The sequence below is a fragment of the Pteropus medius genome, unplaced genomic scaffold, assembly GCF_902729225.1.
Source record: "Pteropus medius unplaced genomic scaffold, Ma_sr-lr_union100, whole genome shotgun sequence".
NCBI classification, from domain to species: Eukaryota; Metazoa; Chordata; class Mammalia; order Chiroptera; family Pteropodidae; genus Pteropus; species Pteropus medius.
The window spans coordinates 1,338,811-1,354,722 of NW_024345601.1; the positions used below are offsets into that span (position 1 = coordinate 1,338,811).

Consider the following 15,912-nt stretch of genomic DNA (forward strand, 5'->3'; position numbering starts at 1 on the left):
CCACATCCATCTGCCTCCCACTTCCGCCTTGGCAAGTATAAGGTGGATCAGCTAGTAAAGATCCTTTTGTAATCTGGAACACCCTTCTATCCTATGCTACCCCCCAGGTTTGTGCCCCATCTCCTTCGCTGCTGGAGCTCAGACCCCTGAGGTGACTCATTCCTTTCCCAGGGTAGTTGAAGTTGCAAATTTCTGGTGATCAGAACTTAAATGCAGGCAGGTTCGAAATTAGGAAATTCAGCCACTCCTTTAACTTATGAGGAAAATGAAGACTCAAGAGCAAGTGATGTTTCCCAAGTTATAAGAAAAACCAGAACCTGAAGGTCAATGTAAGAAAACTCCCCTCACGCTGTTGACCATCAATTAAATACCTCGAATCTGTTTGACTCATCAGGGAGTCGATTTATGGAGGAGGAGGAGGAGGAGGAGGAGGAGAGGAGGAGGAGGAGGAGGGGGAGGAGGAGGAAGAGGAGGAGGAGGAGAGGAGGGAAGAGGAGGAGGAGGAGGGAGAACTGTTGGAGGAGGAGAGAGAACTCCCAGACACATTTCTCACAGAAAGGACCATCAAATCCCACAGAATTCAAAAGAATCTAGACTTAAGGACACATGATTGAAATTCTCTCTCCTTTCCCAAGAAGGTGTTTAAAAAAGTGAATTCAAGGAGAGAACGGGGTCTGGTTTTAAAAAGGAGAAGGAGGGGGAAGAAGAAAAAGAGAAGAATCTGAAAGAAAGAGACAGGCAAGATGGGTAGTGCCTGGAAGGATCCAGGTGCAAATCCAGGTGCCATGGCAGTCTCACCACAGAAGACAAGCTCCTCGGGCCACAGAGAAAAGAGCCTGGATGGTGCTTCCAGATCCTTCTACGGATGGAGAGATGAGACCCAGAGAGAAGTAATAATTTGGCCAAAAGCATATAAACTAGAACCAAACCTGACCATCTTTCTTCTCTTTCCGTACAAGTCAGGGGAGGACAGTCTCTCAACCTCTGCCTGCCTTTCTAGTGACACAGCATACATCTGTTAGAAAGTATTCCACTCCAAGAAGCTACAGGCTTAACGTTTAACACAGAGGAAGAATTCATGCCAAATATCAAATTTCTGTCACTACCTTTTCCCACTCTTGCATTCCCTTTCATTCATACTCTTCCTAACCTGCTCTGCATTCATCTAACCCTGCCCCACCCGTGCCCCTCACCTTCTCGGCTAGGATGCTTGAAGGTCATCGCTGCAGCAAGCTCTCCACTATGCACAGAGACGCTAGCACCGTGGGGCGCCAGCGTGGGGGTCTGCGCTGGCGGCCACGGTGGGCCAGGCGCTAGGTAGCTGCCGGCTGGCGTGCTGTACACACCGTGCTGGTTGGAGGCCGGGTAGGCGCAGGCCGGGAGGAAGCTGCCCACTGCGGCGAGGCCGGAGGCCGACTGTGAGGACAAAGAGAGACAGACCATCAGCAGCAGGCAACCCAGCGTTCTTCTCCAGCGCATGCAGTTATGAGGCGGGGCATCCTCATTTTTCCCGCTGGCTCCTCAATTATCCTCATGCAAGCATTGGCCTCAAATTTTCCTAGTAAGGACTCTGGCAAAGTGATTTCTACTTAAGTTGTTATAAATAATGCTGGGGTGAGGAGAATCATGGTATTCACCAGTCTTATTTAAAGGAAGTGATTCTTCAACCATCTATGTTACGAATTCCAGCTTTTGTAGCAAAGGTATCTTGGCAAAAGGTAACTCAATCCCCTCGAAAGCCAGCCTCCCCCAAACTAGTGCACTTTAGAAAAGGAGAGAAAATACCGCACAGGTCTTGGTGGCCGAGCTGCCATACATCTTGACATCAGACATTCGTTCCCTGACCTGGGGGAATTTTCTCTTCTTTCTCTCTTTTTCCCCAGTACAGCACACCCCCCAATCCTTCTGCTTCCCTGGTTAAGGACACCTCTTTACCCTGCCCCTCGGTTACCTGAGTGTATTTAATGTCCGCCTCCAAGGCCGGTTTTTCCAGGCCATTCACTGCTGGGGTGGCTGGGAAGGCTGTGCGGTTCACGCTGGCCCAGTCTTCCATCTTGGGGGAGTAGGTGGCGCCTTCGCTCCCGGCCAGAGCCCCTGCGGGGAAACAAGACGGATTAATAGGGGCATCTCAGTCTGTGCTGCTGACACACGCAGCCCTCTGCCACGGTCGTTTACACACGTGCCTACAAGCACTTAGTTTGTCTCTGAGGGAGTGGTCAGGGTCTTCAGAACACCTAAAGTAGCCAAACTCTGCGGGAACAACTGGAGGAGGCAGCGGAGGTGGGGGACGGGCGGGGAGCAGAGTTGCCGCACAGGGTTTAGCATTCACTCTTAGAGGGGGAGATGCTGCTCCTCGCTCCTCCCAGCCTGAGACCCGCTTCCGCCAAAACAGGAGGTCTCTGGAGGAGAGGCGGCCTGTGGGACAATGGCCGGATGCACTCAGCCAAGGCGCCTTCCCACTATCCAGAGGCGCGCCGCGAAAGTTTCAAGTTCAAATACAAAGCTGGCTCGTGAGAATTACTTGGGTTTCTCAAAGTCTCAACAAGCATCTGGAGAGCTGGGAGACAGTCCTACTCAGAACTGCCTTTGGAGACATCCAATATCTCCCAAAAGAGGCGTCAGCCCAGCGACCAGCGCACATCAAGGGCACATGTCTGCTCCTCCTGCATGTGTGTGCGCAGGAAACCGTGAGAAAGCTCCAGATCTGAGCGTGGACCTGGTGAGGTTACCTCTCTGACCACAGGCCACTCCAGGGGAAGCTTTGGCCTCAGCCAGTGGCCCAGGCTGGGTTTGAGCTACCAGGAGAAACAACGTGGGAGGCCTCCTGGAGTGCCCCACTGCCTCTGAAGCTAAGATTTCAGTTTCTTCCCTCCCCCACCCCCCACCTTGGGCTGTGGTAAATTTTACTTTTTACCATCCTCTTGAGTCTGCTTGCATAAGAGTGGGCCGTCCCTTGCCCAGCTGCTGGGAGCAAGGGACAGTGCGAAGAAACTGGGACTTGGTCCGGCCCACACAGGTTCTTCTCAAGCCCAGCACCAAGGCCGCCCGATCCCTTCTCCTTCCTTCTCCCCCTTCCTTCCCTACTGAAAAAGATGACCAGCAATTTGCTGAGTTCTAATTACAAGCAATCCTGTGAGATTTCACTGGAGAATAGCTGCAGTCCTGGGGCACTGTCACTGTCTAAGCTCCAGGACCTGCAAGGCCATGGGTCTGCTGGATATCTAGGCCACTAGACAAGACAGGCGGCCCTTTTGCTTTTTACTTAAAAGAGCCTTTGGTCCTGGGAGGAACAGAACCCTTTGGGAAACAGTGATGGATCTGGAAAGACCCTTAAGAAAGGGTCGCAGAATTGACTTTGTGGTTTGTTTGGCTTAGATCTGACGATAGGAGTTTGCATACTTTTTGCAAGAATGAAAAAGCGCAATTTCAGGCCTCCGAATTTGTGGTCTACGATTGCTCTTCCATTTGGGAAATATTTTCCATATTTGTCATAAAAAGTTCAAGATGTCTGAGGACTCCCACAGAAGGCCTGGGACCCTCAGACTCTCTGGCCAGCCCCAGACGTCCCCAGGGCCAAAACTGGTCCAAGGAGGACAAGCAGTGTGACGCCTCACCTTCATGCCCACCCCCCAATCTCCGATTCTGCCCCTTCCAAAAAGGCTACAGAAGACCTCCACGACTGACCTGTTTGCTCCATAAACGTCCGGATGCCCAGGATGTTGCTGACCGAGTGCGCCGAGGGCCATGAACGGGGAATGCTGACATGGCCTGCTGTGCCTGGGACCCCGTGGTGGCTGCCCATCTTGGTGCCCGTAGGCGACACAGGGCTTGGGTAAGGGTACTGGTAGATGTGGTTGTAGGGCAGCGCTGGCTGTGGCGGTGGCTGCTTGGTCGCCTCGTAGGGCCCAGGCTGCGCCAGGCTGCCAATCTTATTGCGCAGGATGCGGCTGATGGAGCTCACAGAGGGCACGTTGTACTTGTCGCAGACGCCATCGGCCAGCAGTCGGTCGCGGATCTCCCAGGCAAAGATGCCAGGGTCGCCCTGCTTGTAATTCCGAATGTGCTTGACCACGTTGGGGGTGGTGACGCGGGGTTTGCTGCCCCCGATGGCCCCGGGCAGGATAGAGCCTGTCTCGTTGTAGCGCGCCAGGATCTTGCTCACGCAGCCGTGGGATACGCGAAGTTGCCGGCTGATGTCACAGGGTCGGATACCAAGCTGCGCCAGCTCCACGATGCGCAAGCGGATGGCGTTGGGCAGGGGGCGGCCGTTAACGAACACGCCGCCCAGCTGGTTCACCTCGCCATACGTCTGCTCTGCGGACGCGCCCGAGGATAGTGAGCAGGAGAGGGAGAAAACAAGGGCGGGTGAGCCAAGGGTGTCTGCACGGGGCTAGGGGCCGCACCCAGGCGCGCCTCGGAAAAGTGACCCGCGTGTACCCTGAGTATGCCGGCAAACAGCCTTGGTCTGGCTCAGGGAGTGGGCACCGGCATAGGGACCGCAGAGGAGAGCGCCACGCGCTACAGCCCTCCATGCCCTTTTGATGCGTCTACTTGAGACATACCACTCCGGGACCCGCCGAACCGCCCCCACTCCCACCCCGCCCCGAAGGCTGAGGATGTGCGGAGAACGCGTCTGGTGTAGGACCCAGGATCTGGTCTCCCAAGGAAAGCAGGAAGGAGGAAAGGAAGGCGCTGGGACACAATCCACCTCGTCAGCCCACCCGCGCCCTGCTTGTTGCCCGCCCCTTACCCATGGCGCACGGGCCAACCAGCTGCCTGGCGACGGGGCGGCCGGGGCTGGGCCCGGCGCAGTCCAGGAGAGCTTGGGAGTCGCCGCAGCGGGAGAGGCATAGAGGGAGGACGCGCGCGAGCCGAGCGCCCCGGCGGCCAGGCCGCGGGCTGGAAACGCGCTGTGCGCCGCCGCTGAGCGCGCTGCCGTCCGCCCCCGGACCTGCTGCTGCAGCTGCCGCCGCCGCCTCCCAGGACACTCTCCACGCCCGCGACCCCAGGCCCAGGGTGAACTTCATCCGATTAAGAGAAATTCGTCTGACCGGGAGGCTGCAGCTTGCGGGAATCAATTTGACGTGTCCTCCACGTCAATCTCGGCAGTCACGCCGGAGACGCGCAAGTTGGCAGCTCATTGGTTCCCGTCACTGCACCCCTGCGGCCCCCTCCCCGCGGTGAAACATTACCCCCTCCTCCCCCTTTGGCCCTCCTCTGAAACCTTCCCCACACACACACACACACACACACACACACACACACACACACACACACACACACTTCCTAGCCCAAGCTCGGCCTGGAAGGCCTGAAACCTTCCACTTGCTCATCTCCCCTCGAAGCCCCTTACCCCTCCAGTTGTAATAGAGATAGGGTAGTCATTTCAATTGATAGATATTTATTAGTACTAGTACTAGTTTTGGTTTTAGCATTATTACTATATCCACCACCACTACTGCTAAGATATTAGAATGTTAAAGTTGATTCTGGCAAGGTGGTCAGTGTATGACTGCCTCTACCGCCCCTTTCTCTGGGCAGGGGGTACAGAAAGAGTGGTTCCAGTGCCCCATTTCCGGCTTGCGAGTGTAGCAGCAGCAGGGAGCATTCATCATGATGCAGGGTGAAGGGCCCAAGGCTTCCGCATGTCCCATTCTGGCCGGCACCCCAAGCCTGCTTTCAGAAAATCTTTACAATATTTAATAGCCACCCTCTCCCTTGGGATAGTGCTGTGATTTCAGTGATGTGAGAGTGGCACATTCTAGATTCTGTCTTCCTGCAGAGAGGCCCATCTACCTGAATTCATTCCTTTCTAAAGTGACACAGGATGCAGGTCAGAAAGGGATTCCGATCTGCTGCCTCCAGGGTAGACAGCCTGGGCTCTCTGGACCCCAGGCGCGTCCTGGCTGCCTGCCGTACACTGCACGCGCCGGTAGCTCCCGCTCTAGGCTGAAGGACAGTTTGGGTTTTTTGTTTTTTGTTTTTCTTTTTCCTAATCCGGACGGGGAACCCTGAATCCTTCCACACCTGGGCGGCCTGGCCTCACATTTCACCCAACACCCGCGGCTTCCAGGAGGTCTTTGTTAAGTCACTGAATGGTCCTTCCTCTCCATTTAAGCAGGAGTTTGCTTAGCCCTGAACTCTTTGGCCTTAACACGAACGTCAACTCTTTTCCATATTTCTATCTTGCATCAACGCCCAGTTCTAGACTTCCAAACCTGTGGCAGTCGCAGAGGGAGCCCCGTGGTGGGGTCCATGAGAGGGCAGGTGGAGGGAGAAAGCTTCTGATTTTGCCCTGAACTGACACGAGGAGGCAGGGACCTGGGACTTCTGAGTTTGAGGCCAGTAAGAGCCAAGGGCATTGGATTAAAGGTACAATAGAGGAAAGGGGACCTAGGAGGGAGCCTAGTGCTCTCCTCAGGAAGCGGGAAGCATTCCCCGCTACCCTCCTGCGGACAGTCTAACGCTTGGGAGCTGACGGAGAGCTGCGCACGGCACTCGCGCGATGCTGCAGATGGACCCGATCAGAGCAGCCTGACCCCTTTACCTCTGCTGTGGGATCAGAAAGCCGGCTCCGAATCAACCTGTCCAAATGTGTCATTTAGGAGGGCCTGAATCATAAATCCTGGGCTCTCTGGAGGGAAGGCATAGGGTCAGCAGGGCTGGAGCCCTAGCCACAGGCAAGAATTATCCTTGGAAAGAAAACTCAAGTTCTAAGGTGGCGAGGACTCTCTCCTCCCGCATCACGGAGAAGACAGTGCAGCCTCAGGAAGGCCACAGGGATCAGAGAGGACAGGCTACGCTGACGAGGGTGGGGTACTATTTAGACGACTAGGCCAGTACACGACTGTGCAGGGTTGGGGCAAGGACTGGGTAAAGTGGTGGTTTGGATTATGGTGGGCAAACCGCAGCCAGGAGTTCTTCCAAGGTATGGAGCAAGATTGAACATGCACCAGCTGATGAGGGCTCCGAGGCTGCGCCCAGTGCGATGCACCCCCGCACAGTTATGTCCAGATGTTTTCGGACCCTGTTTGCCCTGATCTAGACTTCCGTTGACTGAATTTCAAGCCAGGCCCGGAGACCAAAAAGACTGTTCCTATAGCTGGAAACTTCAGTATCCATCCCCCGAGATAAAGTGAAGCAGCTAAAGCCATTTCTTTCCCCTGTGCGTGAGGAGTCGACAGGCACGCTCAGAGAAGAAACAATAAAGCCGGCGGTGCCTCTTGACAGCTGATTCCGTCCTAACTGCACTGTCAGGGGGAAATCACCCCACCTCTGCCAGTAGAGCGCGAGGCTCTGGCAACAAAGTACAGGGAAGTGCAGCCAAGAAAGGCATCTTCCCGCATTCCCCTCAGCGAAGTTTGTCTGGAACTGTGGTAGATGGTCCGAGGACTGCGTCCAGGGTCTCTCTAAGGTGTCAGAGCCTGCCGGCCCTCACTTCACATCCCATCTTCCTCCAACCCCGCCGCCGGGACCACACAGCGCTCGTGCAGCTTGCTCACAACCAGCCTTCGGAAAAGCTTACAGTTTGTCGCCCCCTGTCGGCCCGCGGCGCTGCTCTGCGAGTTCGCGTGGCTGGCTAGGTTAGAGGAGAGGTGGCCCAAAGGTGAGGTTGCAGAATGAAAGGAAACGTCTCTTCCACCTCCACGAGAGGCAGCTTTATCCCCTCTATGACCAGGGAGCGGCGACGGGGCCAGCGCTGAGCGCGCAGAGGTAAAAAGCTCGCGGGATCCACGTCTGTGCTTGGCTGTGTTTGGCTCCGTAGTTTTGAGTGCCCTGGGCGCGGCTTGGAATAAGGTGAAAAGCGGCTCCCAGGGTCGCGGGAGCCGCTGAGCTAAGGGCGCGCGCCGGCACCCGGGGCGTGACGCGTCCAACTGGGGCTGGATGTCCAGAGGGACAGAGGAGGGACTCGACGGTCCCCCATGTAACCCCGGAAACTGACCCAAGTTTCCTAAGGCAGAGAAAGGAGAGGCAGTCAGTGCTCAAAACGTGAGGCGAAGAGGAGGGAGGAAGAGAGTACCTGCCCTTCTTGGGACTAGGGTTGGCGGCGGCAGGAGGGGTTGCGGGTGAATACTCCCTGGCGGTTTGCTTGAAACCAAAACCCGAATGTTAAAGCTGCATGGGTTTCGATACAAGATCTTCCTTGAAGCGACAGTCGTCCCCACGTCACCTCTCCTGCGTCTCTGATTTTTGGTGAGACTGTTTCGAGGAGTTATATGAGTGCAAACGAAACGTGCCGGTCGCAATAGGCCAAGATGTACCGAGGCCCCGTGCATTTCGAGATCTTCAGGAGAAACCTAAACAAATAGATTAAATCCTTCTCACGTCCCGCAGAGCAGAAATAACAACTACCGGCTGGGCGCTTTTCAGTTCAGCGGCCGTAAGGAGCCGAGAGCAGGAAACACAGGCAGCGTCCCCGGAGGGCTTTGGGCCAAGTGTGGGCCCCACAAATGACCAATGCCGATACCCGCCAACACCAACCTCCCGCCGGGTGAGCAGAGTCAGGATCCTGGGTCCTCCCAGACAGCCTCCACTCAGGCCTGCGGAGCCCTTATCGTTCTGGGATGTGTCTTGGCTCAGCTCACGCCCCATGCTTTTTGCTACGATTTTAAGAGCACTGTGCGGTGAGTTGTGTGGTTCGAAAGCATAGTCAAGCAAACCGAATATCTTAGTTTTCTTTTCAAATTTACTTTGTAAAAGAGCAGCGCAGGCTACAGATTCACTTTATGCTCCAAGTTATATTGTGCCCCTTCACACACGCACAGTTTTGCAAATGTGATCCCGCGCGCCAAACTTTAAAAGAGTAATGATTAAGAAGTGGCTAGTTGAAAGGAGATGGATGGGAGGAAAAGGTGACCCAGACCAGGAAACTGAAAACCCTCAGGGAACCCGTGAACAGAGAACTAGCTTGCAGGAAACCGGAATATGATACAAAGCAACGAAATCCCACCCGGAGTGACCACAGGGAATGGAGAGAGTGAGGAAGAGGGAAGAGACATAGGGGCTGAATTGGTTCGTTTGTGAGTGGCCGGCGAGGGCCTAGATGGTGCTTCCTCCCCACCAAGTGACCTCACAGGGAAAGAGGATGGGGGAATTGCACCCCGCACCTGCCGCTCCAAATTGGGACTCACATACTGCCTAGACCCCAAATGGAAGACGTTAATGATGATGCCAAATAGCATTAAAATGGAGCCCCAAGAACGTGAAATACAGTCCTCGGTTTTTCAGACTGCTTGGGACCATGGTGGAATTGAAGTTCTTTGCTTAGCCTCACCTTTTAGTTGCTAGCCTAGAAATGTTTATTGTCGAAAGCAAGCGGGTCAAGCCGGCAGTGATGCGGTGGAGCCTGATTCTGCCTACACTGGCAGCTGACTGTGCAATTAAGTCCTTGGAAATGCAAGGAGAGAAAAGCAGATAAAAATTTTTATTTTCATTTTCCTAAAATAAAATGAATAAGCAAGAATAGATTAATATTTTCCACGTGAATAACAAAGCAGTTCCCCGAGTTCATTCGGAGAGTAGGAAAAAAATTGGGAAACAGATTAGGAGAGAAACCTCCACTAGAAATAAACGGGAAAATTGAGCGTCGGGAACGAAGATCTAAGATACTTTCTACCCTGCAATTCAGGGATCTGACTACCACATTTATAACATTCCTTTTGGAGTAGAAACATTTTAAATGTCGCATTTAGATGATAAAAATAAACTACAGGAAGCTAGTGCCATTTGTACAAATAATTTCTTTGAGTCTTCTGAAGGAGCAGTGCCCTTGTCATTCTTTCATGTATATTCTTATGCATGCAAAATCCAGGGTTTCCCTTATTGCTCTTATGTCTCCCTCTTGTCCCAGGCATGACAAATAAGCCTCAGTTTCTCTTTATATAAAATGACCTATAGTGTCTCATTAAATCTATTTCATTTCATTCCATCAACATGAAAGCCTGCCAAGGGGCTTTGAGCACTGGTCAAAATTCCACCTTTGCAGTGAGCTCTCAAAAATGTTTATGTGACAGTAGTAAAAGTCTAAACAGCAATATTAAAATAGAAATATTTGGGAAATTTAAAAATGTCCATGGGGCATATCTCCTAAACAAGGTCTGGGAACTTGAAAAAGGAGAAATCTAAGAGTATCCACAGTATGCAAAGGATAGAAGTGGTATTTTCTAAGGAAACCAAGTGGGTGATGGCATGACTGCCTGCAAGATGACTCAAACAAACAAACAAACAAACAAACAAAAAAGCAGTAGGCGAGGGACTCACTGCCTAGAGGATGCCCCTGTGGATCAGACTTGCTCTGCTGCAGATATTGACACGTGTGAGACATCCATACCAGCCAGGCTAATTAGAACCAGTTTGAAGTGTGCTGCCCTTGAATGCTTTGGAAATTTCTGATCCTCCATGGACATAGAACCTGGCGAATGGATTGAGAACATGGAAACTGAAGGACATGTGTAGAGCCCTTTTTCTGGAATTAAAAACAATGCCCGACCAGTCCTGGTTTACCTGGATATGTTTGATTTCTTATCGAAGATCGGACTTCTCCAATCTTCAGCACATTAAAAAAAAAAAAATTAAGTTCTGGAAACAAGATAGTTGGGAGGTTTGCAGAATGATTGTTGTAACAATACATTTGTTGGGCACAAAAGATCACTGAAACCTGACGGTGGGCTGTTTCCAGCTTTCCCTTGGGCAAACTGACAGTAAAGCAGAAGTATCACCCCCTCCTCAATTATCCATTTCTTGCGTCTTTAAAATTATCATTCATAATTAGATGTTAATGACTTTAATTTTTGTATCTATTTAGATACTATTTAGAAACATTGCTATCTTAGAATAAAGACTCTGTTCCAGAGTTGTGGGTCTGTTTATTTAGTGTAAGTGTAGAAGTCCTGAAACCCACTGAAATTGCATGTTCTCCTCAAAGTAAGATCTCTTTCATGTTACCTTAATTTTTCATAAACATATCCCTATGTTATTTCTCCCTGCAATTCCACTTAAATTATTTTTCTTGTCAGAAGTCAAGTGTCTTTTATGACGAGTTTTCTTTCAGGCACAAACAGGATTTTTACTCATGAGTAACTTTTTATTGCCAGTCTAGTTGGTCACTATTTACTAATTATTGCTTGATGTTATTCTCTTTTTAATTGCTGCAATATCCCAATGCCTGCTACGTGTGTGTGTGTATGTGTGTATCTGCAGCTTGGTGATGGTTTTAATTTTCTCCCCACTCCCCCCTGTGTATGAGCTATGGAGTTTTATTGAAGACCCGTAATGCCTCCGGTTTTGATTTAGTGTTTTGGAGTTTGTGATCTCATTGCCCGGTATGGAAAATATTAGACAAGGTCTGCAGATTGTATGCAGTAAAAGACCCAAATCACCACCGTAGACTGAGTGCTCGTCCCCAGAGCTGCAGTAAGCTGACTGCACAGCATCTAGAATCAATGTTCAGTTTTTATGCCTTTGAATACAAACCACTTCAACCAATCCTGTTTATGCAAAAGTTTCTTGAAGACACTGATTCTCCAGGTGGCTGCACTTTGGAATCATGGGCAGGGAGGGGTTGGTGATGGGGTTAGGACTTAGAACATCCCAATGCCTGGGTCCATCCAACTCCAAGAGATTCTGATTGAATTTGTCAGGATGCTGCCTGGACACCTGGATTTTTAAGAGCTGCCCAGGTGATTGTAATGTGCGTTAAAGTTTGAGGTTCTTTCCTCTAGGGGAGGGACGATGTAATGTGATGCTTCTTGCTTTGTGATTGTTTTCAGGGATGCAGGCAAGACTGACTGTGACTGACTGGCCTCACTGACTTTTAAAAACAACATGACACATGAAAACGTATTTAAATCCATGTCTAAAATGTCTTTTCTGTGCATTTTTACACGTGTCACTTTGGCCCCTATTGGAAACAGCTGAAGAGGGAGAACGCTGCCTTCTCAGTCTCAGTTTGCTACCCTAGGTTTGCTGTCTTTTAAAACAAGAACCCTCTGCCTCGCTGCCCTCACACAGGTGATCACAGCCTCCGGGTTAAGTGGAAACATCTGTACAGTGAACTGGGGGCGGGGGCCATTGGGAGATGACGATTGACTCAGTCATTTGCGCTGAAGAAGATCGACTTGCAGAGAGGTGGCAATGAATTATAAATGCTGCTCAAAGGGGAATCAGAATAATTGCATTATCTAAGGAGTTGGGAGTTGAACTGGACTTTTAGCATTGTTAAATAACACTTCTCTTTAGATATGTTAAGTAGCAGTGCAAGGATAACCCTCAAGCTTCTGGTACCATCTAAGAAATACTGAGTCTTCTAAGGGCTAAACATAGTTTAGTATTTTTATGATTATTGTTGTTAATATTATTATTTTTATGATTATTGTTGTTGTTAATATTATTTGCTTGCCATGCACCTTGAAGTAAAAACATTTTTTCACATTGGCTGTGGCAATGTTGCATTTTAGAGCTTAGATTTGCTTCCCCCTCAGTTCTACTGGCTTGTGATAAAGATAGAAATGTCAAGTATCCTGAGTCATGGTAAGTAGGGAGAGTGGGGAGAGGGGAAGGTGAGAAAAGAAAGAAAAATGTTTCACTTATTCTCTTTAAAGTCTCAGAAATAAAAAATAAAATATAAAAATAAAGTCTCAGAAATCAATTAAAAGAACACTTTTCCTTTTCGTTTTTATTAGCCTTGCCTTGGAAATAAATGTTAAGATTTAAACTGCTTTATTTGATTTGAATTATATTGTTTTATAAGCTTATGCATATTCCAAAATATGAACTGCATTTCATTTTAAACAAGTTCCAAGAAAATCCGAAGGGTTAGTCTGCTGTTGCAGGACCTTTGTGTCCTTGACTTTTAAAATGCAATTTTTTAAGATCCTTTTCAGATATAAAATATTGTTCCTAAGTGACTACTAAGGAAATAAATACATTAATTCTGTGGGACTTCTAGGTCTTGTTTATTTTTTAAAATCTTATTTTTAAATGTGTATTTTAGAAATTGCATCAATCTTGTAAAAATTCCTTATATTCATTTATTTTAATAAGATTATACTGTTTATACTATGTTCTAAGATAATGTTAAACTAATTTAAAGGTACATGAAAATTAATAATAATAACAACAATGAAAACTAAAATGCCCATAAAATGATGAGGCATTTCTCGGCAACAGCCAAGAGCTTAAAGGTTATAAGGTTCTAACAAGGCAGTAACAGATGCTGAGCACAGCTACAGGACTGAAGACTTTACAAATGGCTACACTGAGAAAATGAGTTTTGACAAGGTTTCTAAGCATTGAGATGTTGGCAAAGTGAATAACTGAATTAATATTCATCCAGCTGGGAAATACTTAGCATTTGGAATATTGTTTCTTGACAGTACAACAGGCAAGAGGTTTGCTCCCCTATAACAGGACAGCATCAGAGGTGCCTTCGATTTCAGTTTTTGTAATAACACCTCTAGTTGAGACAAGACTCTGCTTAGTTTAATCTCTCTTCTGTAATAACATCTCACAAAATACAACCCAGGTAGTTTTGCGGGGCACTGGTCTTTGCATGTGCAGGACATGTGTTTGCAATGTCTGCCAACTGATTCGAGCAGAACGAATCTGGCACTTTCATCTTAGTTTCTCTTTAAGCTGGGGCGTAGGTAACTCTGGAAGAGAGACGGTGGAATTGGCTTAGCTTACAACAGAGTTTTAATTGGACAAATAGCCTTAGGTGAGGTTTGATGGCAGTTTAATACCACTCTAGACCTGAGGTCCTTCTGTCGTTTCAGGCTGTACTCACTCTGCCTTTCATCAAAGAGGGAATGGGAATTTAATTCATCATCAGCTCTCTGTTCTTATTGTGCCTTGAGAGATTTTCTTTGTGTCTCTAATATTTATGCTGATGGGAAGTTTGGAGAGATTTATGATCATTCTTGACTAGAGCTACTATCCATGGCAGGAATGTGTGTGTTTCTTTGTGGAGTTGGCTCACAGAGGGTCTACACATCCTTGTTAAGGCTCAGAATCTATAAGTCCAAAAAAGCACATGCAACTCTAACTCAGAAAATGACCTGGCTACAGAAAAAGCATAATATTGATGCTTATAGGGTTTTTTTAGCTCTAAAGTCTCAGGTTGGAATTCAGGCTCTATTGCTTACTGAGATCTAACTTCATTGTGTCTCTGTGGGCTCACCCACAAGATAGGGTCATAGTAAGGATTAAGTGCCCTAACCATGGAAAATGCTTAAGAATAGGAGGTGGTCCATCAGTGGCCATTATTCTCATTACATTATTTTTCCATATTTTAAGATACTAATACATTTTAATTTTTGTCTCTTTTATAGAACATCTGTTAGACATGCAGTATATGATTTACTAATAGAAATGTTTATAAATCAAACTGTTTTAAATTGTGTCTTGAGAAAAAAAACAGCTTTGAAGAATTTTCCTGAGTTTCTGTTTTAGACTTTTTTTCATGCTTCCGAGGCACTGCCCTGAGCTGGGTTCAAGACACTGAAATGACACCCCTGGGGAGACAGGGTGTGAGCAACAGAGGTGTCAAGTGGCAGCTGTAAACTCTCCAGTGTGAGAAAACTGAGAAGGACATCGATAACTGGCCCAGAGTTTCCCTTAACCGTGAGAGAACTGTGGTTCTTATTGAAGCCGATTCTTCTTGAAATGCTGGCCCTGCACTAACAGGATTCACGGGCCTGTTCTGGCTTTCCCTACTGTAATATCAAGCTCTTCCTTTGTCAGAGATAAGATCTTTTACTTGTGTGTTTACCCTCTTGCTTTTTGTCCTGAGTAGAGGTTTTTCCCTTCCTTGTATGTCTTTTGAACACGTTTTTTTCTCCTCGAAGAAGCGCCAGGGGCTCCCTCAGGGGATGGGTTCCATCCTTTGTGAACCAAGGCTCAGGCTTGGTGTTATGGGGATGTCCCCCACCACCACACCTCCCCTTGCACGGGCCCCTGCTCTGATGGAATGCCCCTGGTTGAGAGCAAGGTGTGACTGCCCTACCTACGTCAAATTACTACCTACCCCAAAATTCATATCTCTCTTGGGTTGCCCCATATTTTTAACTTTCTCCCATTCCCTAAAGTGCTTCAAATTCAAGATTTTGGTGAAGTAGAAATCTTCTATTTTTAAAAATGCTGTATGTCATTTGTACCATATTAATGTAGGCAGAGTGCTGTAGTCATCTGATGGCCTTTGTTTATTGTGGGAGTAGACACTTATATGCTGTAGTGGACCCTGTAAGGTTCTACCCAGATCTCACTCCAACATCTCCATCTAGGCCTGGGACACTCATCTCCCCTGCTGGGAATGTTGATGCTGGCAGCCCAAAGTTGAGCCCCATTCTCATTGCCCTGGGCTGACAACAGCCCAAGGAGACAACCTCTTCCTAGGGGCAGCCTACATTTAATGACTGCTGATGCGGCAGTACAAAAGCCTCAGTGGAGGAGACCTCCACTATCCCAGCAGAGAGATATCCCAGTGCCAGAGCTTCTGTGGGATCCTGCAAGTTCATGACATACATGATCTCCTTTGCCCACCATGTGGATTTGTTAGAGAAGTTTCCTTGCTCCAAAATTAAAGGGTAGAGGTGTGGAGATAAAATCATTGCCATCAAATCACACAGGTTTGGAATCCCGGGTGGCTTCCAGCCTCTGCCATCCTCTGTCTAACCGAAGGAGCTACTCTAAGCAGATAGGAGTCCCCCTTGAATGGAAATGACATAGCTTGGGTGCCCTGAGGCTAAGGAGGGGGCTGGGTGAGCCATGTCAGAGACATCTCAGAATAACATCAGGGCTCTCAGAATCTGAGAAGTAAGAGAAAGGCAACAAGTATGAAGATGGGAGAGGGCTCTAGGACAAACGCTGTGTTTTAAAAATGTGATCTGGCTTTGTTTCCAACATATGTAAATTTCT

The 15,912-nt window shown here is 48.7% G+C and overlaps 1 protein-coding gene across 1 annotated transcript in view; it reads right to left on the reverse strand.

The window, feature by feature from the left end:
* Window positions 1–5,225, reverse strand: part of PAX1 (paired box 1) — a 9,006-nt gene extending 3,781 nt beyond the window's left edge. The window contains exons 1-4 of the mRNA XM_039874587.1: window positions 4,751–5,225; window positions 3,685–4,314; window positions 1,952–2,094; window positions 1,194–1,416 (exon numbers count right to left, since the gene is read on the reverse strand). Of these exons, the coding sequence (XP_039730521.1) occupies window positions 1,194–1,416; window positions 1,952–2,094; window positions 3,685–4,314; window positions 4,751–5,027 (1,273 nt within the window). The 5' untranslated portion in view covers window positions 5,028–5,225. The remainder of the gene's footprint in view (window positions 1–1,193; window positions 1,417–1,951; window positions 2,095–3,684; window positions 4,315–4,750) is intronic.
* Window positions 5,226–15,912: the final 10,687 nt, after the last annotated feature.